Source organism: Entelurus aequoreus, linkage group LG01 (assembly GCF_033978785.1).
Source record: "Entelurus aequoreus isolate RoL-2023_Sb linkage group LG01, RoL_Eaeq_v1.1, whole genome shotgun sequence".
Taxonomy (NCBI): Eukaryota; Metazoa; Chordata; class Actinopteri; order Syngnathiformes; family Syngnathidae; genus Entelurus; species Entelurus aequoreus.
The window spans coordinates 74,425,876-74,453,375 of NC_084731.1; the positions used below are offsets into that span (position 1 = coordinate 74,425,876).

The 27,500-nt window shown below is 37.3% G+C and overlaps 1 protein-coding gene across 1 annotated transcript in view; it reads left to right on the forward strand.

Moving 5' to 3' along the window:
- Nucleotides 1–27,500, forward strand: part of sema3bl (sema domain, immunoglobulin domain (Ig), short basic domain, secreted, (semaphorin) 3bl) — a 225,655-nt gene that overhangs the window by 144,152 nt on the left and 54,003 nt on the right. The window contains 1 exon segment of the mRNA XM_062057997.1: nucleotides 24,578–24,668. Within this exon segment, the coding sequence (XP_061913981.1) occupies nucleotides 24,578–24,668 (91 nt within the window).

Genomic DNA, 27,500 nt, shown 5'->3' on the forward strand with positions numbered 1-27,500 from the left:
TGTCGATATGGGCTTCTAGATCTTTATTTGCCACAGATATACATGTTCCTGCTTTGCACACAGTGCATTCTGCTTCCCATGTGTCACGGCCAGGACCAAAACACAAATACTTTTTCCGCAAATCATCCGTGAAGTTGCATTTACTTTTCGGCATTACTTGTTTTCATGTCTGTCTCCACTCACTAGCTCTCTCGCTCTGTGTCTCTGTCCCTCCCTTACGAATGTTTCTGCGTGCGCACCTTCACAGCTTGTTTTGTTTAACCCCTTCTTAACTTAACCCTAGAGTCTAGGGTCGGCAACCTTTATCACTCAAAGGGCCATTTTGACGAGTTTCACAAATGAAAGAAAACAATGGGAGCCTCAAAACTCTTTTGAGATTTAAAATGAAATAACACTGTATACAAAGCTTTTTTTTGCTTTGTGCTATGTTTAAACCATGGGTCTAAGACACGCGCCCCGGCCCGCACCTTAATATGACAGTAATATGACAGTTTAAAGTTACTGCGGCCCGCGAGATTTACATGAATGGCGTTCAACAGCGTCATAGTTGCCAATCCTCCCACTTTCTCCGGGAGATACCCGAAATTTGAGCGTGATGGCACTGCCTTTAGCGCCCCCTACAGCCTGCTTAAACAGCTTACCTGCTCAATGCATCTTCTGCTTGTACTCGAATATGACAGCAAAGCTTACTTGCTCAGCAGCCACACAGCTTACACTGACGGTGGCCGTAAATAACAACTTTAACACTGTTACGTTACAAATATGCGCCACACTGTGAACCCACACCAAAAAAGAATGACAAATACATTTCTGGAGAACCTCCGCACCATAACACAACATAAACACAACACAACAAATACCCAGAATCCCATGCAGCCCTAACTCTCCCAGTCTACACGCCCCGCTAGCACCAAACCCCCCCACACATCACCCCCCCTACCTCCCTCCGTGCGTCGGTTGAGGTTAGAGAATTAGGGCTGCATGGGATTCTGGGTATTTGTTGTGTTGTCGTGTTTATGTTGTGTTACGGTGCGGATGTTTTCCAGAAATGTGTTTGTCATTCTTTTTTGGTGTGGGTTCACAGTGTGGCGCATATTTGTAACGTAACAGTGTTAAAGTTGTTATATACGACCACCGTCAGTGTAAGCTGTGTGGCTGTTGACCAAGTATGCCTTGCTGTCTCCCACGTGTGCATGTTAAAGCTTCATACAACATGAGGCCGGGCTGGCATGCTGTTTGTGCAAGTAATAGAGGATAATATATGCAGTGCCATCATGGCACGCCCTTAATATAGTTGTTAGGGGTTGCTGATCCCTGCCCAAGACTTACATTGAAAATACACGCAATCATAACTCAAAATGCCGGACATTTGAGGCATTTAAAAAACCCCGCCCGGACACACCCGCAAAAGAGGACATGTCCGGGGAAAAGAGGACGTATGGTCAGCCTACTATATATATCGTTAGCACACCTCATTACTCTTTTATCCTGCACTACAACAAGCTAATGCAACAACATTTTGTTCTTATCTGTACTGTAAAGTTCAAATATGAATGACAATAAGAGGAAGTCTAAGTCTAAACATGCTACTGTTTTAGGCTAGCTCTGTGGCTCATTTTGTACAGTTACACCTAAAACTCACGGATTCAGACACTCGGCACCATCTTCTAAGTACGGCGGCTTCCGGCGACCCCCAGCCAGAGGTCCAGGGCACAGATAGCAGGCCCATCAACATTTCTAGTTCAGTGTTAATATCAGAGTGTGCGCCTGTGTGGTGGAAAAGTTGGACCCTGTGGTCAAAAAGGTTGAGAACCCCTGACGTAGATCACAAGGAACCTCTGATTCGTTCATTGGCTAGTTTGATCGGATTGAATTTAGATTGTTCTCTCGGCACAATCAAACATACTTTTACTATAGTGTCCACAGATATACTTCATAAAAGTACATACTCTTGAATAACCTTGGTCCTGGGCAAATGCCAGCATACGGAAAAAATCTTTGGCCCTCTCCGTTTAGCTTGAGGTTAATCAATGCCGAGCGTGTCCCCCTCAAAGCCAAACAAACGTCAAGAACGGATGAACGAGAGCCATTAAGACTCAACTTGTAGCTGTTGGACGCATCACTGCGAACCGCCACATGACGGCCCAAAGCGACCCAGCGGGGGGGCGGCAGTCAAAGTGGGTACGAGGATCCACATAGAGGAAATGTAAGACCGTGGTGGGAAAGTGCCAAACTTAGTGTGGTATGTGTAGAAGAATGTGTACTTTTTACTCTACTTAGTGTTGTGTGTGTATATGTATGTGTACTTTTTACTCTACATAGTGTTGTGTGTGTAGAAGAATGTGTACTTTTTACTCTACTTAGTGTTGTGTGTGTATACGTATGTGTACTCTTTACTCTACTTAGTGTTGTGTGTATACGTATGTGTACTCTTTACTCTCGTTAGTGTTGTGTGTATACGTATGTGTACTTTTTACTCTACTTAGTGTTGTGTGTATACGTATGTACTCTTTATTCTACTTAGTGCTGTGTATTCTGCTTTACCCTCCATATGTCAAGTACTCATGAGAAATACACCACCTACTTCTATTGTACTACACAAATGTGAGTAAATGGGAGTACTGCATCTATCATGTAATGCAGATATTCACAATCATAAGACCGTGCCTATGAGAGACAAATATGTTTTGCTTCATGGCGGCCATATTTTTTAACCAACTTTTATCAAATTTAACACGCATGTGTTTGTCAGTCCCCCGAAGGTGCGTACAAAATTTGGCGGGGATTCGATTAAACACAGGGAAGAAACAGCTGAGAGTTTTGTCAAGCGGAGAATTCGCAAGTCAGTTCAACTTAATGGGGTCGAACTTTAGGTTTCAAAAACAGCGCCACCATGTAGTGCGTTCGTCCGAGAAATAATAGCACTGGCAACACAGTAGGTGTTAGGGTTGGGCAGTGAATCCAGTTTTGATTTCGGTTACGGCTTCTCACGATGATGAAAATATAATAATAGAAAAAGAGGAATAATGGGCTGCGAGCTTGTAATGGTAGAACGAATAATGAGCGAATGAGTGGGAAAAGATCACGTCTACTAAAAGTTTGGGAGTCACCATGTTTGCTACTTTTTATTTGACACAACGCTAGTATGTCTAATCAAAATAAGGCATATGATTTCCGCGTTGAGTCACAGAATTGGCCAATACAACAAAATCCGCAGAACATCAGGGAAATTGACATAAATGTGAGCGAAATGCAGTCATTGTGAGGAGAAGGATCATTTGTTTGGTAAAATAATGTTTCATTTATCCCCTAAACAAGCAACAATGTCGAGGCGGCCAATTGAATCAGCAACTAAACTAGGAAGCTAAAGCTAGCAAGAACAATCCATACACCCACAATACTTTTCATCTGCTTGTGTTGTAGTGAACGACATCATCCATGTAAGATCAATGTACAAACAATCCATACACCCACAACACATCTCATCTGCTTGTGTTGTTGTGAACAACATCATCCATGGAAGATCAATGTACAAACAGTAGTCCCAACTTGAGAGGCGCTATCCCTTTTAAAAACAAAACAAAACCTCAAGTCGCCTCCTCACGTTAATCTTCCCCTTCACAATAATAGCGCGGTGCGCCACATCCGGTTTGACTGCGCTAACAAATTGAAGGTTTCAGAAAACTACTTTACAGAAGCATAATGCACTTAAAGCATTTATTGATACAAATACACAATTATTATGCTTTGACTTAAAATACTGGTTAAAATAGTCCAAAGACGTATTGCATCAGTAGGATTATAAAATTATTATTGTAATAGGATCTTTGCATTTAATTAAAAAACATTTTATAAAATGTTATTTTGACACAAAAATCACACATTCTGTGGTGGTAAAATATGTGTAAGACGTAAAAAAATTGAACTAAAAACAATTAAAACGTAACAATTGATTTGTATTGTTTTTATATTGCTATTGTTATTTAAATGTGTTGTTATTACTAATATTTTACTTGTTGTGGTTTATTCGTTACTAATTAATATCCGTTTTTTTTTAACTATATTTAAAGTTGAATTTTGGTAGTACAATAACTACTCATGTTTTCAAATTAATGAGTAATCGTGTCATCAATTGGGATTATATCAATTAAAATATTGGTGATTATTATTTTTGCTATAAGTTGTCTGAGCTGTTACCTTTCCGATAAACATGGTGGCGCTGTTGTTGCACCCTAAAGTTTGACCTCTTTAAGTTGGCTTGACTTGAAATTTCTCAGCTTTGCAAAACTCTCAACTGTTTCTTTGCTTTGTCTAATCGAATCACCACCAAATTTGAGAAAGATTGGTTAAAAAACATGGGCGCCATTTAGCAAAAGATCTTTGCTCTTTGTCCGTAAGTCCTTGTTCCTTTGTCTAACACAGGGCTGTCCAAACTGTTTGATTTGGGGGCCGCATTGGGCTGGGAGTAACACGATTCAATTAATCAATCAATCAATTAATCATTCAATCAATATTCTTTATTTAACCAGATAAAACCTGGCCAAGAGGGCAGCAAAACAATGTTACACAAAATTCATACAAGAACAACACAGCAGTCACACACCACGATTAAAAAAAACATTACTTACATATATTAACATAAAAACATGTGATAGATCAAAACAATGTATAAAATGTTTGAGTAAAAACAACTTAAAAACAAGTAAAATGCTTAATAGAGTTTCTCGATCCTTTTAAAATGGCCTGAAATAATTATTAAATGTTTCTATAAAAATTTATATAATTGGATAGTAAGAGTACGGTATGTGAAAGTTTGACCCCTACCTTGTTTACTTCCCTGACGGCCTCCTTAAAGTTTTGTAATCAATCGGAAATGTCAAGCAGCTAAAATTTGCCAAACATAGATAAGTGTGGAGAGTGTTTTGCATTTTTCTTATCATGCATTAGATTTAAATGGGTGTAATTTTTATTTTTTTTATTTTTATGTTGCTCAGATGTTTTTTTTGTTTTTTTATGAAATCCACAAACTTCCGTGAGCAAGGTTGTGATATTTGTGATCATGTGTGATGACTTTTTGTGTTGGTTGCATTCATTAATTTTTTCGTGCCATGACTAGACAAGGTTGTTTGGATTGGGTCATATTAGTAAATGCTGTGCTGTATTTTCTTTTAAAACATAATATGTGAGCATTGACCTAAATTACCCTAATCTGGCCACAAAATGGATTTTCAGATATTTTAAATTAATTTGAGAACACTCCACGGGCCAGTTTGCTAAGTAAACGTCTCACGAACCAAATTGAAGATGCCGCACGTGGCCCGCTGGCTATAGTTTGGACACCCGTGGTCTAATGATTGAAATTAATGGTGGAAACATGTCAAAACATGCACACCTACTTACTCTGCTGTTACTTTTCTGACTTAAAAAAAACAAAAAAAAACATGGCCACCTTCCATCAAAAGGGGCGGGACTTAGGAACTAATTGTCCATAAGTCATTGACCATTTGTCTAATGATGATACAACTTTGAAGATATCTATATTACATGAATTCTAGCATGACCTTCAAAGTATTTTGACAACAACCCATAGGAGGCGCCCTTAATGTCGTTACAATCATTTTGAACCTGACTGCATTTTCACGTTTATGAAACATTAAGTTATCCTCCTGAGAACCAGCGTCATCTGTACATTGATTTAATTTTTTTTATGATGCTAAATGTGCCGTGTGTGGACTTAGTAGCCCTCATCAGGTAGTCACGGTCAGAACCCACAAGTCCACGGGGAGCGGGCCCGTTTATTTAACCAGTCGCTAACTGGTCCAAAACACACACACACGAATGTTTGCCTGACCTGTGTGGAGAACCGAGACTCGGAGCGATCCAACTGGACTCTGGGTGGGATGACCTTTGTTCCCCCAGGGGCGTTTCATCTCAGCGAGGGTCAGACGTACATGTTTTACTGGTTATAGTGGTTGTAGTGGTTGTGTCTTTCTCATGCCATCACTCTGGGTTGGAGTCCAATCGCCGTTTGATGCTGAGGCGTTGTTATGACGTTGGTGTGTCAGCACCATTTAGGTGAAGAATGGCGCTGGAAATATTTGTCTAGCCAAACCTTGGCTTCATTGTTCTTTGTTTTAGCTAATGTTGGCGTCGTTTAACCATTTTCAAAAAACAAACAACCTTTTTAATAAGAAAAGTCATATTATGATATTTTTCTCTCCATTTAAAACACCATTATTGAACCGGGAGGGCCGCCAAAAAATATCACTTTCTTAGCTGAGGTCCGTATTGGCCGCTGCTGCACTCAGTTGTAATATACTTTTCCACCACTTGTGGCAGTAATGACAATATCAAACCAACAGAAGAAGTCTGTGGCTTAAGTCATAGAAAAGTTTCTTCAGTGCAAAAATTATGACCAAAGTGGTGAAGCTGTATTTTCATTTGCACTTGCATTTTTACTGAAAGTTTATTTAAGGAACATGTATATTATTATTATTTAGTATTAACACTTCCTTGTGGTCTACATCAGTGTTTCTTAACCATAGGGCCCATTAGTGGACCGCGAGAGCCACCTTGAGGGCCGACAAAAAATATCAGTTTCTTAGCTGAAGTCCCTATGGGCCTCAGCTGCACTCAGTTGCAATACACTTTTCCACCACTTGTGGCAGTAATGACAATATCAAACAAACAGAAGAAGTCTGCGGGTAAAGTCATAAAGAAGTTTCTTAAGTGCAAAAATTATGACCAAAGTGGTGAAGCTGTATTTTTATTTACACTTACATTTTATTGACAATTTATTTAAGTAACATATATATTATTATTATTTATTATGAACTCTTCCTTGTGTTCTACATCAGTGTTTCTTAACCATAGGGCCGTGGCCCATTATTGAACCGCGAGCTCCATCTAGAGGGCTGCCAAAAAATATCTGTTTCTTAGCTGAGGTCCGTGTGGGCCGCAGCTGCAATCGGTTGCAATACACTTTTCCACCACTTGTGGCAGTAATGACAATATCAAACAAACAGAAGAAGTCTGCGGCTAAAGTCATAGAGAAGTTTCTTAAGCGCAAAGTGGTGAAGCTGTATTTTCATTTACACTTACATTTTATTGACAGTTTATTTAAAGAAAATATATATTATTATTATTTATTATTAATTTAGTTAGAATATATATTTTTAGCACTGCGTAATTGTATGTACAATTTTTAAACAGTCCCTTCTTTTGCAGTATATTTGATTAGTATTTATTTTCATACATAGCTTGATCTCAGCCTTAATAATAATTTATTAAGTTAACTTTGTGGTTAACACATGGTTTCACATCTTTGACAAAGGTTATCCTGTAAGTAGGTTAAATATAAATATTGAATACGAATAAAAACAAAAGTAATTTTACTAGTTCAGTGTTAATATTTGAGTGGGCCCCGAGTCCCTCTGCAGGGAAAAGTTGGACCCTGTGGTCAAATAGGTTTTACAGACCGTCTTCAATGTTTTCTGACCGCCCCTCAGGATGCGCCATTTTGTGGGCGGTCTTAAATTACGTGCCAAAGTCCTCCTCCAAGCCAAGCACCCTGTGACTGAGTCTCCCCCCCCCCCCCCCCCCCCCCCCGTCAGCCATGTTGTAGTTTTTTATGCACTTCAGTATCGAGATTACTGACAGAAACAAATTGGAACTATAAGCTACCGCCAAGGATTTTAGCATGCATGTGCATGTAGGAGCCAGTCTGCCCCACAACAAGAGGATAGAGATAAAAAAGAAACTTATTGACTTCGGTGGCAAACTACAACTGGCGGACTCGTGCAAAGTAAATTCCTGTCAAATCCATCAGTGCCATGTTCAGGGTTTCCACTTGATGTAATTGAATTTTTCATTACCGCCACACCCTAAAAATATTTTTTTTTACTTGAAAACAAATTAAAGTAAAATAAATCACACAAAGTCTGACCCTATATTTAACTTTTATTTCCATTCTTATGATAACAAACGGCACAATTCCAACAGGTTTTATTATGCTAATTACTCATTGGCGTCATAGTGACCACGCCCCCATCACCACCGGTATCTTGGCAGTCTAGGGGAAACCCTCCATGTTACGGTACCTTAGTTGTACGTGAGGTGACGCCCGGGAGCCGACTTTGCGGATCGGCACTTGGCGATCACCCCAGCAGCACTGAGAGCGGACTCAGCCATAGTTCGTCTAGGTAATGTTGCAATTTTCAATGCCAGCAAAGCAACTGACTCAAAAAATGCTCCGACGTTTGTCATAAATGCGCCAGCTTGATGCTAATATACATTGACTTTGCTATCGACATGCTACTGATTAGCGCAAGCAAATTTCACATTGCGATTTGAACACCTCCAAATGTGTTAATGAAAACTACAACTAAGATGCATGTTACAATCAAACAGCTGGTGCGTAATAGTTTCAATAAGTACAGTATTAACACTTTGTAGGGCGCAACAGACTGAAATGACCTATACATTACTGCCAACTAACATCTTGGACTTGTAACTGCAATTGCAACTTGATGTCATACTTGCAAATGAGACTCAGAAATGTGATCTGTTTTATTATCAAAAATAGTTAGTATTTACTAACTCACACGAAAGTAACGGAAATTGCTACTGGTATCGAGTCCCAGTATCGGGAATTAGTACCTTATCGGTTCAAAGGTGAACCTTACCCATCCCTAAGCATGCATCCGTGGTTTGATTTGACATTTTCGGGACTTTAGGGGCCCCAACACACCAACAGTTGTTGTTCCATTGTCCTTTCACTAATTTTTATCTTTTTTGTTAATTTCTTGTTAATAACTGCTTACTTTAATAACTAATTAATTACCTTGCCTGCTCCTGGCTTGCTCATGATGTGTAGCATGTTCAGCCTTGTCCTCCAGTGATAGTGGCACTTAAGATACCAAGAAATGCTGTTTATTTCCCGCTTCCTTAACTTAGGTGAGCGGTTCTAAACTGTGCCTCAAAATAGTCAGCTGCTAGTTGCCTCTCAGCCGGGATACTGAACATAAATTAGGAGTCAATTTAGGGCTGGGCGATGTGACTATATACTGTATCACGATTTAAGTGTTTTGTATCAGTCAATATCAATCATCATTATTTATATTTTTACTAACCTATGTAAAATAAGGAGCAAGAGAAAAATGTATTAAATTTAAACAATTTATTCCAAATGTAACCTTCCTCTGATTATAATCCCTCAGCTATCAAAGCAGAAAGGAAATGTCAACACAAACATGGAAAACACTCAATGTAAACAAAATTGTAAAATTGAAGACATAACAATAAGCTCTTAAAATTAAGGTGCAAAAATAAGGAATATGTAAGTAATGTTTAAGAAAATAGTGCAAATTGTTGAAAATGTAAACATAGAGCAACCTGAGAAGAACTATTTTCTGCAGGTTTAGTGCCAAGAAGTTACAGCTGTGCTCTAAAGGGTGAGCACGACTAAGGTGGTGTGGTCTTTGGTCTGACTACGGTCCATTTAAAAAAAAAAATCCCCCCCAAAAACGCCATACTATCCCAGTGACTTTTCCTCTGTTATCCCCAATTTCTTCATTTTGACTTTCTCTTCTCATTCTGTGCAAAGAATCAACCTCCAGACAACCAAACTTCATCCTGTTACCTGATTGGTTGTTAGCGTGTCACTCCCACTGATCGGTGATCACTTCCTGCGTTGCTCGGTTACCAGAGAGCGAGTGTCTTTGTTCATGCAACCAACCTTGCTTTGTCACTTCCGTTTTGAATGTTTTATCGAACACATTTTTATTAATTGATCAGATCTAGTCTTGGACTTAAATTGGTCAGATGTAGTCTAGGACTTAAATTAGTTAGATCTAGTTCTAGGCTAATTTGGTCCGATCTAGTCTTAGACTTAAATTAGTCAGGTCAAGTCGTAGACTTAGATTGGTCAGATATAGACTTAGACTTAAATTGGTCAGATCTAGTCTTGGACTTAGATTGGTCAAATCCAGTCTTAGACTTAAATTGGTCAGACCTAGTTCTAGGCTGAATTGGTTTGATCTAGTCTTAGACTTAAATTGGTCCGGTCAAGTCTTAGACTTAGATTGGTCAGATATAGATTTAGACTTAAATTGGTCAGATTTAGTCTTGGATTTAGATTGGTCAGATCTAGTCTTAGACTTAGATTGAACCGATCTGGTCTTGGACTTAAATTGGTCAGATCTAGTCTAAGACTTAAATTGGTTAGAGCTTGTATTGGACTTAGATTGATTAGATCCTGTATTGCAGTGTTTTTTAACCACTGTGCCGCGGCACACTAGTGTGCCGTGAGATACAGTCTGGTGTGCCGTGGGAGATTATCTAATTTCACCTATTTGGGTTAAAAATATTTTTTGCAAACCAGTAATTATAATCCGCGAATAATGTGCCGTTGTTGAGTGTCTGTGCTGTCTGGAGATCGGCAGACTTACCATGTTATACTCTTCCATATCAGTAGGTGGCAGCAGCTAATTGCTTTGTAGATGTCGGAAACAGCGGGAGGCAGAGTGAAGGTAAAAAGGTGTCTAATGCTTAAACCAAAAATAAACAAAAGGTGAGTGCCCCTAAGAAAAGGCATTGAAGCTTAGGGAAGGCTATGCAGAACGAAAGTAAAACTGAACTGGTTACAAAGTAAACAAAAACGGAATGCTGGACGACAGCAAAGACCTACTGTGGAGCAAAGACGGCGTCCACAAAGTACATCCGAACATGACATGACAATCAACAATGTCCCCACAAAGAAGGATAAAAACAACTGAAATATTCTTGATTGCTAAAACATAGTAGATGTGGGAAATATCGCTCAAAGGAAGACATGAAACTGCTTCAGGAAAATACCAAAAAAAGAGAAAAAGCCACCAAAATAGGAGCGCAAGACAAGAACTAAAACACTACAAACAGGAAAACAGCAAACAAGTCCAAATAAGTCAGGGTGTGATGTGACAGGTGGTGACAGTACACCTACTTTGAGACAAGTGATGCATGCTTGGTTATGCTTTAAAGTCATATCCAACAATTGCGACAACGACTTTTTACTGTCAACTGAGGTTAGTTTTTTAATGATTTCTGCTGGTGGTGTGCCTCCGCATTTTTTCAATGAAAAAAATGTGCCTTGGCTCAAAAAAGGTTGAACAACATTGCTGTATTGGACTTAGATTGGTCAGTTCTGGCCTTGGACTTAAATATTTATAGATATTGTTATATTGCTCAGTACTATGCCGGCCAGAGGAGATCGGCGTTTGTGATCAATATTAAAAGCGATTAATCGGGAATGGAGACCACGTACTTATTCAAGAAAAACCTCTGACTTTATCGGACACTTTTATAGAAGTACAATCTTTTTATTTTCTTAAATATCTGTCATTATGGAAGTTTGTGTTTCTTTTCCTGACATTTATTTCCTCTTGTTACATAAACTTGAGTTACCCAACATGGTTCCTGACCTTACCAATAGCCACGGTATATAAAACAATAAAAACTCCAACTCAACATTGATCTCATTCATCATCCTCTTTAGTTGTACTTTGGATTTGGTTCCATTTCTGACATGTAAGGAATCTCTTTTGCTTTTCCTTTTCCAATATTGTCCTAACTCTTTACCTCACTGCCCCCAATTGGCCTTTATAAGCTGTCCATGTTTCACTTTGTGTTTTTCCCCTGTAAAAGACAGCCAAGTTTATACAAGCAGTGAAAGATTCAATTAGAGGCAGAGCTTTTAGTAGAGGAAGGAGACAGGGCACCATTGTTTGAATGGGCAGTCACAACACAACACTAAACCTTAAATGACTGACCTTCACTGACAATCTCTGGAATTGAGTTCCTCACCTTGTTCCACTTCAGGGTGTGTGTGTGTGTGTGTGTGTGTGTGTGTGTGTGTGTGTGTGTGTGTGTGTGTGTGTGTGTGTGTGTGTGTGTGTGTGTGTGTGTGTGTGTGTGTGTGTGTGTGTGTGTGTGTGTGAGTGTCACCAATCACTTGTCTAAATGGTACTGGTGGTCCTGACATGTTGCGTTTGGCAAAGTCCTCGTTTTCTGTTCATCAGCACTTCACCGTATTTACCTTGGCACACTTTGGAAAAACTGAATCGGCCGCATCATTCTTCAACGTCACACACACACGCACCTACGTACGCACACACACGCTGTGTCTTTAGGTTTTGTAACCAGACAGTGAAAACGGTGCTAACGGAATAAGGCAAAGTATGGAGTCATGGGCCCAGGAAGCAATAAACTCTGGAAGTGAAGCTTAGGGAGAGATGAACGAAATGGAGTTATTTTCCCACTTTAGAGTGAAATAGGAATTTAAAAAATGTAAGCTTTCATAACCTCGTTTTTTTTTAATACAGTGCATTTTTCACCAAGCAGTACAGTTTGTCTTGATTGACAATAGTAACCAAAATAATCAATGGATATTCTCAAGACATTCAATGAATTGCAACTGGACTGTTCGGCTTGTCTTAGAAGACGTTCTAAGATCTAATCAGACTAGATCTGACCAATTTAAGTCCAAGACTAGATCTGACCAGTTTAAGTCCAAGACTAGATCTGACCAATTTAAGTCCAAGACTGGATCTGACCGATCTAAGTCCAAGACTGGATCTGACCGATCTACGTCCAAGACTAGATGTGACCGATCTAAGTCCAAGACTAGATCTGACCAATTTAAGTCCAAGACTAGATCTGACCAATTTAAGTCTAGGATTAGATCTGAGCAATCTAACTCCAAGACTGGATCTGACCTATCTAAGTCCAAGACTGGATCTGACCGATCTGAGTCCAAGACTGGATCTGACCGATCTAAGTCCAAGACTGAATCTGACCGATCTAAGTCCAAGACTAGATGTGACCGATCTAAGTCCAAGACCAGATCTGGCCGATCTAAGTCCAGTCCAGTCCAGATCTGACCAATCTAAGTCTAACACCAGATGTGTCTATGATCATGAACTGATGAAGCCTACTTGGATGAGAGGTGAAACGTCTTCTAAAACAAACCAAACAGTCCAGTTACGTTTAAAGAGGAACGGAACTTGTTTTAAATGTTGCCCATCAATCACAATCATTATGAGAGACAAGAACGTCTTTTTTTTTAGAATTCTGAAGACAAAAAAAAAAACACTTGCAAAATGCTGCTAATGGAAGCCACCGTTGCAGCCTTCAAAGCCCTCTAAAACAACTTCAACAACCTCCATCATTGTTTTATATGCACACTGCAAGTATATATATATATATATATATATATATATATATATATATATATATATATATATATATATATATATATATATATATATATATATATATATATATATATATATATATATATATATATATATATATTTATACTATTTATATATAGACCCTATATATATATATATATATATATATATATATATATATATATATATATATATATGTATATATATATATATATATATATATATATATATATATATATATATATATATATATATATATATGTATATATATATATATATATATATATATATAATATATATATATATATATATATATATATATATATATATATATATATATATATATATATATATATGGATGGATGGATGGATGGATGGATGGATGGATGGATGGATGGATAGATAGATAGATAGATAGATAGATAGATAGATAGATAGATAGATAGATAGATAGATAGATAGATAGATAGATAGATAGATAGATGTGTGTGCGTATATATATATACTGTATATTATATGTGTATGTATATATTATATGTGTATGTATATATTATGTGTATGTATGTAATGGAGTAACAGACACATTCATAACTATTTGTAATATGTACAATGTTTTTACGTATTTTTGGTCATTTTAAGCACTTCTGACGTGCGGCAGCAAATGTGTTCCTACTTCCGAAAACAAACGCGAGTGTGTTGTAATCATGGCAGACTTTGTAATAGACAACAAAGACGACTGTTTTGGACAAATGAGGATTCACAACCTTATCTTTTTGAAGCTGAATATACGTAGGATGAACTACTGCAGCACGAAGAGAGTGTGAAAAGTTGAATCAGACGGAGGGCGATAGAGTCAGGACTAGCATGACTTGGTAACGGTGTAAAAGTGAAACTTGGAGTCAAGCTATAACGACAGAAATGGAGTGCTTACCCAAAATCAACTGGAAAAAAATGTCCACCCGGCCAGCTGGACCAAACGGACAAATGTCCAACAAGCGAGTCACTATAATATCGATCATAATATGTCAGGGGTGTTATTACAACTACAGTACATACACTGTTGAGCTAGCTGTGCACAAGCAAAACATGAAATAATACTTTACAGATAATGTAATATGATTTTTTCGTGGTTTTCAGTCAGTACTGATTGGTGACATATCACAGTGTGTGGTGTATTACAAACTCAAAAGCCATTCAGCAGCTGACGCAGAAGATAGTTTACGGCTAATGCCATTGCATGCCGTCTCAAGGCGATGTGTTACTACACTAGAAAAATAGTTCCTCAGTGTTAACTCTTACAATAAATAACAAAGTTGCTACAGCTTGGTTATTACACAGGTTACAGAACATGAATTAAGTATTGTTGATGGCAGGTTTTGAATGCATTTTAGAGTGATTCAGAGGCAGAATGTTTTTTTCCTATTAGCTGTGTTGCTGGCCGCCGAGAACGAGACAACTATTACGAGTTAGAATGCATTAAAAAAAACAAGTGTTCTTGTCTCTCATCAGGATTGTGAACGATAGGTCAAAATTCCAGAAAAAGTGCAGTTCCCCTTTAAGTTACGAGGCTGAACTTCTCTGTGAGGGTATGCTATAGCAACTGACAAGAGGGTTCACTCTTTGCGGAACAAAATTAAGGGAGTGAACCCTCTTTTCAGTTGCTAACATACCCTCTTGCAACCTGTTTGCTGTTTGCAGACAAACAAAACAAACACGCACTGAAATCATCCCTTGATTAATTACACTGTCAGTTAGCAACATAGCTCAAAATGTTATGGGTGGATTCAGATTAGATTTTGGAGGTGATCCAAAATCACTGTCTGGATCAGTGGCGTGCCGTCACTAGAGGCAGGGGAGGCACGGCCTCACCTGCCATCATGGAAAGAAAAAAAAAGTAAAAAGAAAAAAAAAAAATTAAATTGTTATATGTATCCAGTGATTATACTAAAGTTATTTTCCATTTAACTTCACCAGTTTTAGATTATTTTTATTTTTATTTTCACATTTGCCGTTCAAATACTGAGAAGAGACGGTGCGGTGATCAGCAGCCAGTTGAGGCACGTCACTGATTTGTGCCTCAACATGGATTGTGCACAATGACTCGGCTTACTGTTGGCCTGCTGTGCAGTGAGACCGTATTGCTATATGAATTATATTATACATTTCCATAGTTTAGTTAGCTGAGGTATATAATGTACAGTGTATTTTGTCAACAAGTGTATGTGTGTAACGTATTTTTAGTGCTGAGCGATCATAAAACTGGAGGCTCGTCTCATAACCCCGCCTCCTGGTGCCAAGCACCTCCGCCGCAGAACGCACCTCCCGACGGGAGCGCCGCGGCCACACCAACCAAAGCCCACACCCAAACCCTCCACGTGCAAGACCGAATCCACCCAAAAAAAGTCACTTAACAAGAAGCCAAAAAGTGCAAAAACAACAATGCTCGCGCGGCGCGCCGGAGGAGCCGTGAACAGGGACACAACATTAGGTACACCTGCAGACTGCTGCGCGGATTTCATATTTCATTCATTCACGACTCTTCCAACACGAACACCACTGTTCCCGCACTTATAAGTAAAGGTAAGACCATAATAACGTTTTTTTTATTAAATGTGTTTTTTTGTGTGGTACAGTTTGTAAGTGTAAAGTTAAAGTACCAATGATTGTCACACACACACTACACTGTAAAAAAAAAAAAAAGTTGAGAAAACGCAAATTTTCAAGGCAACATGATGCAACAAGATTTTTGCGTTTTCTCAACTTTTGACTACTGCTGGCCAGACACTGTTTTGGTAGTTAAACATAGTGAAACCTTATTTCTGAGTCTGACTAACTTAAAAACTATAATTATTTTTTACAGTGTACCAAAACAGTGTCTTAGCAGTAGTTAAAAGTTGAGAAAACGCAAAAATCTTGTTGCATCATGTTGCCTTGAAAATTTGCGTTTTCTCAAATGTCTTTTTTTTTTACAGTGTAGGTGTGGTGAAATTTGTCCTCTGCATTTGACCCATCCCCTTGTTCACCCCCTGGGAGGTGAGGGGAGCAATGGGGAGCAGTGGGCAGCAGCGGCGCCGTGCCTGGGAATAATTTTTGGTGATTTAACCCCCAATTCCAACCCTTGATGCTGAGTGCCAAGCAGGGAAGAATGCTGGTATGAGCTTTTAAACATAACCCGTTAACTGCTGCCAATCAAATGGTGAATAAGATACTCTTTAGGGTTCAGATGTTTGTAAATCTGACTGTGATGAAGTCAGTGCCTCACCTGACATGAACCTCACCGCACGCCACTGGTCTGGATAAACTTTTTCTTTAAGGATTGCTATTGGGAGATATAAGCTCTGTCTTACTTGGTGTCGTATCGGTAAGAATGTTGGGGAAAAGTTCCTGGCTTTGGTAAGGAAACATACTTCATACACACTGGATATTTGGGCTAAAATGCTTTGTTTTAAAGTAGCAGTTTGTAATAATTTCCAATTTTTTTAGTAGGGTTGAATTTTGTTTTTGTTTTTTATATATATTTTATATTTTATTTGTTTTCATTTTGTATTTATTATATATGTATATATATTTTTATTATATATATATTTTTTTTAGGTTTTGTTTTTGTTTTTTATATAGACATACATGTATTTTTTTACTTATATGTATATATTTTTTATTATGATACATATATATATATATATATATATATATATATATATATATATATATATATATATATATATATATATATATATATATATATATACATATATATATATATATATATATATATATAATTTTTTTTAGTAGGTTTGAGGTTTTTTTTATATACATATATATTTTTTTCATGATGTATTTATTATATATGTATATATATTCATTTATGTATATATTTTTTAATATGATATATATATATATTTATTTTAGTAGGTTTGAGGTTTTTTTTGTTTTTTATATAGCATATATATTTTTTCATTATGTATTTATTATATATGTATGTATTTTTATATGTATGTATATATATTTTAATTATTAGATGTATATAGATATATATTTTTTAGTAGGTTTGAGTTTTGTTTTTTTATACAGACATATATATTTTTTCATTAAGTATTTATATATATATATATATATATATATATATATATATATATATATATATATATATATATATATATATATATATATATATATATATATATATATATATTTTTTTTATATATATATATATATATATTTATATATGTACATATTTATATAATTTTATGTATTATTATATTTTTATTTTTATTTTTTTAAACATTTGTTTCGTAAGGTTGACATCAGTAGTCCCTCCACAGAGGAGGACGCACCCACTCGGTAACAATAGTCCATTGTCTTTCCAACAAAACCGAGACACTAAGTTCATTTTAAGGACGCCTCAATCAATAACGATTGTGCCAGACTTACCGTGAATCCAGTCATCGCACATTCTTGTTTTATTTTTAGTCTTTCATCCTGGAAATTTGAGTGCTCCGGACCAGAAAGCCTAGGATCACACCCAGATTGCGACGGCGCTACGACGTCGCCGAGCAGACATTTTGCTTCCGTTTTGACCTGACAGATACCACAATGCCAGGATGTTATCATGTGGCTTAATTCCACATTGATAGTCCATGAAGAACAAAGAGATCACGCTGACATGCATTGTGTACAACGTGTTTACATTTTGGTTGTCTATACCAGGGCTTGCCAAACAAAGTGTCAGGACCTCAAACAGGATGTTTTAAAATGAATATATTGTCATGATGAGGCCTTTTTCCATTAAAGGTTCAGGAACTTTTAAGTTCCTGGAAATAAAGGTTCCTCTAGAAGTGTGTGGTTTGTGTTTCCACCGTATTTCACAGTTCAGGGTAGTTTAACAAATCCGGCTGATGACCTATGGATGAGTGGTACAATATATTTCTACACTGATACCGTGTAAAACAGGTCATATTTGGTCATACTGTATATATTTTACCAAAGTGTCAGTAAATTAAATAGAAAGCTACATGATACAAAACTACCGTATTTTCCGGACTATAGAGCGCACCAGTATATAAGCCGCACCCACTAAATTTTAGGGAAACATTTTCTCCACATATAAGCCGCACCAGACTATAAGGCGCAGATATATACGTTGTGAAATTAGTTATTTACACAGAAATATTGAATAAATGTTTATTTACATACTGTACCTTAATTGGTGTGCGTAACACGGCAGTAAAACGGCTGGTCAAACAAAACAGGAGCCATCGTCATGGAACCACTAGCTGCGCAAGCTAGCTCTCCAATCAGCTAAACAGACTCAATAACTCCACGGTGACGTTTTGGTGAATTTACTGAGGAATTGGTGAAACTGAAACAATACAAAAAGAATGTCATAGTAATTTAATAATACTAACACAGACGCGCGTAAACGTGTTAGCCTATTAGCTAATGCTAACGACGCTAGCTTCGTTACATTACGATAGCACGTACAAATATGCATGAAAACACTCCTACAGACATCACACATGGGACAGTTTAGTAGGTAACAATTTTTTTAGTTATATTGTAAAACTTACAGACGTAGCTTGGAGTGATGAATGAAGAATCCATACGGGTAGAAACGCTATGGACGGCGAGAAGACGGAATGGTAATTGTACTTCTGGTTGAAAGCTCCAAATTTACTGTGAGCCAACTCGTCCAAAAGATGGTGCCATAGCACAAACAATAACACACCATTTCAGTGTATTTGATTGTTTTTTTAATATTTGTTTTTTATTAACTATTTGCATTATGGCCAGTAAAGAAAAATCTATAAAATCGCCGCACCATTTTTTAAGGAAAAAATTAGCGCCTTAGCATAGAGTTGTACGGTATACCAGTACTAGTATAGTATCGCGGTACTAATGAATCAAAAACGGTACTATACTCTGCTTGAAAAGTACCGGTTCCCCATATATATACTTTTTTTTTTACAGACATGACGGCGCGTTGTCGTCACGTCATGACATTGCTGGTTTTACGAGCAGAGGAGCATGTTTGGCAGCACAAACCCACACAGAGTACTTACAAGCAGACACAGTGTGTAGACAGAAAAGGGAGAACGGGCGCATTTTGGTCTAAAAACTAAAGATAAAGGTGAAGTTATAACACTGAAAACGAAGAGGTGCTTTAAGACATGGCTCGCTAGCTAGCAGCTAACATCCATCCGCAGTCGGCAGTGTTTTAGCTACTTCTAAATCACTAATCCTCGCCTCCATGGCGACAAAGAAAGTACGTTTCTTACAACTATCATTATCACTGCAGGACGAGGAATAGCTAAACATGCTTCACTACACACCGTACATCAACTGGCGTCACCACTAATGACGCCGTTCCTGAATGTAAACAAATGCCATGGGTGGATCTACACCTAACATCCACTGTAATGATACCAAGTACAGGAGTGTATCTAGTCAATACTACTATGATTACATCAATATTTTTTAGCATCACAAAATCTTTTTTCCTTTTTTTAAAATGTATATTATGTTTATAAACTCAGGAAATATGCCCCTGGATACATGAGGACTTTGAATTTGACCAATGTATGATCCTATAACTATTTGGTATCGGATCGGTACCTAAATGTGTGGTATCATCCAAAAATAATTTAAAGTATCAAACAACAGAAGAATAAGTGATTATTACATTTTAACAGAAGTGTAGATAGAACATGTTGAAACAGAAAATAAGCAGATATTAACAGTAAATGAACAAGCAGATTAATAATCAATTTTTCCAGTTTCCATCCATCCATCCATTTTCTACCGCTTGTCCCTTTCGGGGTCGCGGGGGGTGCTGGAGCCTATCTTGTCCCTCATAACGTTGACAAAATAATAGAATGATAAATGACACAATATGTTACTGCATACGTAAGGAGACTAATTACGAGCCTTTGTTTGTTTACTTACTACTAACAGTCAAGTTGTCTAGTACAGGGGTCCCCAAACTTTTTGACTCGGGGGCCGCATTGGGTTAAAACAATTTGGCCGGGGGCCGCGCTGTACAGTATATACTGTATATTCCTCATGCACTAATTGACTGAAAGAGCGTGCACTTGCCACGCGCGAGCGCGATGATGTCACGTTATCGATGGGAAAATGCATTTTTAGACACTATGATTTGCCTGAGCGGCTAGGAGACCCCGAGAGTAACAAGCGGTAGGAAATGGATGGATGGATGGAATAATAATTTTAAAAAACAAAAACAGGTCGTAGTTTGGGGACCCCTGGTATAGTATGTTCACTATTTTATTTAAGGACTAAATTGCAATAAGAAACATCAATCAATCAATCAATCAATGTTTATTTATATAGCCCTAAATATGTTTAATGTACCCTAAGATTTTTTGTTCAAATAAAGACAATAATGACATTTTTTGTGGATCCATTTATTTAGAAAAGTATTGAAAAGTATGGAAATATATTTAGGTACCGGTACCAAAATATTGGTATCAGGACAACCCTAGTTTGAAGTCTGTGCTCCTTCTCGTCTTCACTCCTTCACTTCTCGTCTTCACGCCACATATTCACGCCGTGCGTCCATCTTCTGCGTTCGGGAGGTGGAAGACTTCCAAAAGCCTACCTGCCACTGGAATGCGTGAGAAAAAGCTGCGTTGTAGTTTTCTCCCGCAGTCTGCTCGCAATGTGTCCGCAGTTTGATGTGGTGGGTGCTAATGAAAACACCAGCTTCTTATCAACACCAGGACTGTTTTCTAAACAGCTGCTGCAGTCAGCGTTGGAGCATGGCGTGCTAGAAGAGCGTATTTACCGGGTGACTTCACGCTGAAAGACTATTAATGACCCTGACACAATCTGTTTTTACATACACTATCAGCTGTTGCTTTTGGTCCGTGCCCTGTTTGTTTATTTTTTTCTTCCTACTCTAATGACCCCGTCGGCTCCTCGCTGCAAAAGCCGATGGTCGCTGGGAAACTGGTCTGAACTCTGGCAGCGCCGCTGATCCCACACTTCCTCCTCTCTCAGACGGAGACACACAGAGAGTTCAGAGGAGGGCCAGAAACGTCGGAAAGAAACAAACAAGAGCCAAGCCTCCCTTTTGTCTGCACAAAGGCAGAGGAATTCATTCTGAAGAGATGAAAGTCTATCGATGAGACGAGCTCAAACTTATGTTAATGAAGGCCATACTGGGGGAGCGGTCACATGCTTCTGCTCCAGCTCGCAGACTATTTTCCACAGCAATATGTGGGGAATAGACACAGAATGTGGGATCGTCTCTGTTAAAAACCATCTAGGCTGCACCATCATGGACTAAATAAGAATCACCCTACTATAATTCATGGTAAACGTGCCAACTTGTGAAATTAAAGTGTAATCATTTAAATCAATCTAAAAAAAAAAAGAAAAACCTTTAAAAAATGATCTTCAAAGTGAAAACAAAGGAAAGGTCCGAAGATTTAAAAATAAGTACATTGAAAATAAAAATACATTAAATTTGTCATTTTATGAAAATATATGCAGAATATTAGAACAAAAATTGAATATCCATCCATTTTCTACCACTTGTCCCTTTTGGGGTCGGGGGGTGCTGGAGCCCATCTCAGCTGCACTCGGGCGGAAGGTGGGGTACTGTCATGACTGGGTTCTTGGGTTTTGCTTCTCCGGAAGGCAAAGGAAAATTGGCCCGTGCGAGGCGTGAATTTAAATACATGTTTATTTAACAATAAAAAAGGAATAAACAAAAGGCGCTCACAGTGGAGGTAGAAAACTTGACTATACAAAACAAAAGACTTGCACGAGGGCGGAAATACAAAACTTGGGTAGAAACACAAAACTTGCACAAAGGCAGAAACTATGAACAATAAAACAAAAACACTAACTGTGGCATAAATGAACAAAACTTACTTGGCAAAGAACTGTGACATGACATGAAGTGGAGGGATCAAAAAGTGCGAGGACGCCAGGACGAACAACAGAAACAGACAGATTTAAATAGTGACGTGATCAGTGAAAACAGGTGCGTGACAAGACAGGTGAACAGGTGCGTGACATGACAATGTGAACCAGGTGAAACTAATGGTTGCTATGGTGACAAATAAAAGTGCACAAAAAGTCCAAAACCAAATCCCAACATGACTAAAACAAAACATAATCACAGACATGACAGCTACACCCTGGACAAGTCCCCACCTCATCGCAGGGCCAACAAAGATAGACAGACAACATTCACACTCACATTCACACACTAGGGCCAATTTAGTGTTGTCAATATATTTCTTAATAATATCAGGAGGAAATGTATTTTATTATTAAAATTAATACATTGAAATTAAAAATACATTAAAGTTGTCATTTTACTATAATATATTCAGAATATTAGAGCCAGGGGCGGCGTGGCGAAGTTGGTAGAGTGGCCGTGCCAGCAATCGGAGGGTTGCTGGTTACTGGGGTTCAATCCCCACCTTCTACCATTCTAGTCACGTCCGTTGTGTCCTTGGGCAAGACACTTCACCCTTGCTCCTGATGGGTGCTGGTAGCGCCTTGCATGGCGGCTCCCTCCATCAGTGTGTGAATGTGTGTGTGAATGGGTGAATGTGGAAATACTGTCAAAGCGCTTTGAGTACCTTGAAGGTAGAAAAGCGCTATACAAGTATAACCCATTTATCATTTATTTATAACTAAAATGTAATATATTACTTGATAATATCAGAAAGAAATGTATTTTATTATTGCAGAAAAAAACAGGAAGTTGTGAGAAGTGTGTAATATTAAAATGTGATCATGTAAAAATGAAACAGAATAAAGTCAGACTATTATGAGGTAAATATGTGTAATATTACTCAAATGAAAATCTTAAAAAATGTGATAATGTAAAACGATTATAACAAAATAAAGTCAGACTATTATGAGGTAAAATGTGTAATATTACTCAAATGAAAATCTTAAAAATGTGATCATGTAAAAACGATTATAACCGAATAAAGTCAGACTTTTATGAGGTAAAAATGTGTAATATTACCCATATTACATATTAAAAATGTGATCATGTAAAAACGATTATAACAGAATAAAGTCAGACTATTTTGATGAAAAATGTGTAATATTACTCAAATTAAAATCTTAAAAAATGTGATAATGTAAAATGATTATAACAGAATAAAGTCAGACTATTATGAGGTAAAATGTGTAATATTACTCAAATGAAAATCTTAAAAATGTGATCATGTAAAAACAATTATAACCGAATAAAGTCAGACTATTATGAGGTAAAAATGTGTAATATTACCCAAACTACATCTTAAAAATGTGATCATGTAAAAATGATTATCACAGAATAAAGTCAGACTATTATGATGAAAATGTTGTAATATTACTTAAATTAAAATCTTAAAAAATGTGATAATGTAAAATGATTATAACAGAATAAAGTCAGGTAAATGTGTAATATTACTCAAATGAAAATCTTAAAAATGTGATCATGTAAAAACGATTATAACCGAATAAAGTCAGACTATTATAAGGTAAAAATGTGTAATATTACCCAAATTACATATTAAAAATGTGATCATATAAACATTATTATAACAGAATAAAGTCAGACTATAATGAGGACAAATTTGTAATATTACTCAAATTAAATCTTAAAAATGTGATCGTGTAAAATGTATTATAACAGAATAAAGTCAGACTATTGTGAGGTAAAAAAAAGTATTATTACCCAAATTAAAATCTTAAAAATGTGATCATGTGAAAAGGATTATAACAGAATAAAGTCAGACTATTATGAGGTGAAATTGTGTAATATTACTCAAATTACATCTTAAAAATGTGATCATGTAAAAACGATTATAACAAAATAAAGTCAGACTATTATGAAGAAAAATTTGTAATATTACCAAATTACATCTTAAAAATGTGATCATGTAAACACAATTATAACCGAATAACGTCAGACTATTATGAGGAAAAATGTGTAATATTACTAAAATTAAAATCCTAAACATGTAATCATGTAAAAACGATTATAACAGAATAAAATCAGACTATTATGAGGAAAAATGTGTGATATTACTATAATAAAACTCAAATTTAAAAGAGTAACATTTTTATTTTTTCTCATCTGGTTTCCTTAACAACGATGGTTGCCAGAAGATGTGGCTTGTTAGCCGATCAGTGATCAATACATATGACTAGTAGCATATTCCGCTTGCAAATACACTCCCACGTGAATACAGACAGATGCAATAATTGACATTTATTGCAGAGATGCATCGTCTGCAGCAACTTTAGAATATCGTCTCGAAGCAAAAGGCGTTTTTCTGGCAGTCAGAAGTGAGCAAGTGTTTGTGTGTCCACAGCATGTCTTCACCATGGACCCCAAGAATGTGGAGAACGGACGGGGGAAGGTCCCTCACGACCCCAGCCTCCCGTTTGCCAGCACCTTCAGCGGTACGTCCACACGCTTGTCATCAAGTCTCATTAGTACCATTCTATTCAAAAACATATTCAAAGTGGAATAAAAAACAAACAGGTGTAGTTCAACCAGAGTAAGTTGCAATGTTTGCAGGCTGCTTTTATTCTTGAAAACTGTCATTGCTGAAAAAATTATAATGAATCAAAATCAATGTTGTTATGAATTATTGACATATTCAAGGCTCCAATTACTTTGCATCTAATATTACACTTTAAGATAGTTTGGGGGGGGGGGGAGAAATATGGCATATTTTATGTGTTTGCCTTAAAAAAAAAAGTTTTCTCAGACAAAAAGGGAACAAAACAAACAAAAAAAGAACATAAAAAGAAACAAAAACTTATAGATCTGAAGTTGAGCTAGAGATTCAAGTGTATAATGTAAAAAAAAAAATAATGTATGGACATATTTTTAACACTTTTATGAGTGAGATCCTTTTGGATCCCTGAAAATTTTAGTTTTTGTGTTTTTTTACTGTCATTGTTAAAAAAAAAAGAAAAAAAGAATCAATTTATTTATCTATTTTAGGCTCCACTTCCAATTTTTGTGTTTTTGCCATAAAAACAACAAAAAGGGCATACAACTTAATTATATCGGCGGATAGATATGAAGATGATCTAGAGCTGGGTGTTCAATTCTTTTTTATTGAGTGCAACATCATAAATATGGCTGCCCTCAAAGGGCCACTTTAATGGTGTGGAGGAGCAGACTAAATGACATTTTAGGCCACTTTGAATAACATGGGGGACTACATTAAATGATGTGGTGGACAACATTGAATTACGTTTTAGGCCCTTTAATTACAAAAACCAAAACCAGTGAAGTTGGTTGTGTAAATGGTAAATAAAAACAAAATACAATGATTTGCAAATCCTTTTCAACTTATATTCAATTGAATAGACTGCAAAGACAAGATATTTAATGTGCACACTGAGAAACTTCAATTTTTTGCAAATTATCATGAACTTAGAATTTAATGGCAGCAACACATTGCAAAAAAGTTGGCACAGGGGCATTTTTACCACTGTGTTACGTGGCCTTTCCTTTTAACAACACTCAGTAAACGTTTTGGAACTGAGGAGACCAATTTTTGAAGTCGAATTCTTTCCCATTCTTGCTTGATGTACAGCTTAAGTTGTTCAACAGTCCGGGGTCTCTGTTGTGGTATTTTAGGCTTCATATTGCGCCACACATTTTCTATGGGAGACAGGTCTGGACTACATGCAGGCCAGTCTAGTACCCACACTCTTTTGCTATGAAGCCACGCTGTTGTAACACGTGGCTCGGCATTGTCTTGCTGAAATAAGCAGGGGCGCCCATGATAATGTTGCTTGGATGGCAACATATGTTGCTCCAAAACCTGTATGTACCTTTCAGCATTAATGGCGCCTTCACAGATGTGTAAGTTACCCATGCCTTGGGCACTAATACACCCCCATACCATCACAGATGCTGGCTTTTCAACTTTGTGCCTAGAACAGTCTGGATGGTTCTATTCCTCTTTGGTCCGGAGGACACGACGTCCACAGTTTCCAAAAACAATTTGAAATTTGGATTCGTCAATCCACAGAACACTTTTCCACTTTGCATCATCAATAAAGTACTATCTATCTATCTTAAATGAGCTCAGGCCCAGCGAAGCGTTTCTGGGTGTTGTTGATAAATGGCTTTGGCTTTGCGTAGTAGAGTTTTAACTTGCACTTACAGATGTAGCGACAAACTGTATTTACTGACAGTGATTTTCTGATGTGTTCCTGAGCCGAAGTGGTGATATCCTTTACACACTGATGTCGCTTTTTGATGCAGTACCACCTGGGGGATCAAAGGTCACGGGCATTCAGTTTTACGTGCAGTGATTTCTCCAGATTCTCTGAACCTTGTGATGATATTACGGAGCGTAAATGGTGAAATCCCTAAATTCCTTGCAATAGCTGGTTGAGAAATGTTGTTCTTAAACAATTTGCTCTTGCATTTGTTGACAAAGTGGTGACCCTCGCCCCATCCTTGTTTGTGAATGACTGAGCATTTCGTGGAAGCTGCTTGTATACCCAATCATAGCACCCACCTGTTCCCAATTAGCCTGTTCCCCAGTGACATGTTCCCAATACGTGTTTGATGAGCATTCCCCAACTATTATTTGCAAAAAATAACAAAGTTTCTCATTTGGAACATTAAATATCTTGTCTTTGCAGTCTATTCAATTGAATATAGGTTGAAAAGGATTAGCAAATCATTGTATTCTGTATTTATTTACCATTTACACAACGTGCCAACTTCTCTGGTTTTGTGTTTTGTAATATTGCGGACCACTTTAAATAATGTAGCAGACCACATTGAATGACATTTGAGGCCACTTTAAATATTATGGCGTACCACATTAAATGATGTGGAAGACCACATTGAATGACACTGCAGACCACATTAAATGACATGGCTAGCCAGGTATGGCGCCCGGTACTTGAGTTGGACACATGTGATGTATAGTATCAAGTATTGAAAAAAATAATGATAATATATGACCTATTTTTAAAATTTTTATGACTGAGACCCTTCCAGGTCCCTGGGACCAAACTTGAAGGGAGTCCTAAAGGTAATAAAAACGCTATACGTTGTAACGGTTTAAAAAAAAAAAAAAAAGTATTACAATGGCCCCTGCATGCTTTGACTTTTGTTAGTGGCAAAAGTTTGGACAAGAAGTCTGAGTGCTGGAGAACCACTAAGAGCACATGTGAGACCTGTTGGTCAAACGTCCATTGTTAGCTGGATATGCGTGGGAGGGGGCCTTGAGGAGCTTACTCAGCACTAAATGT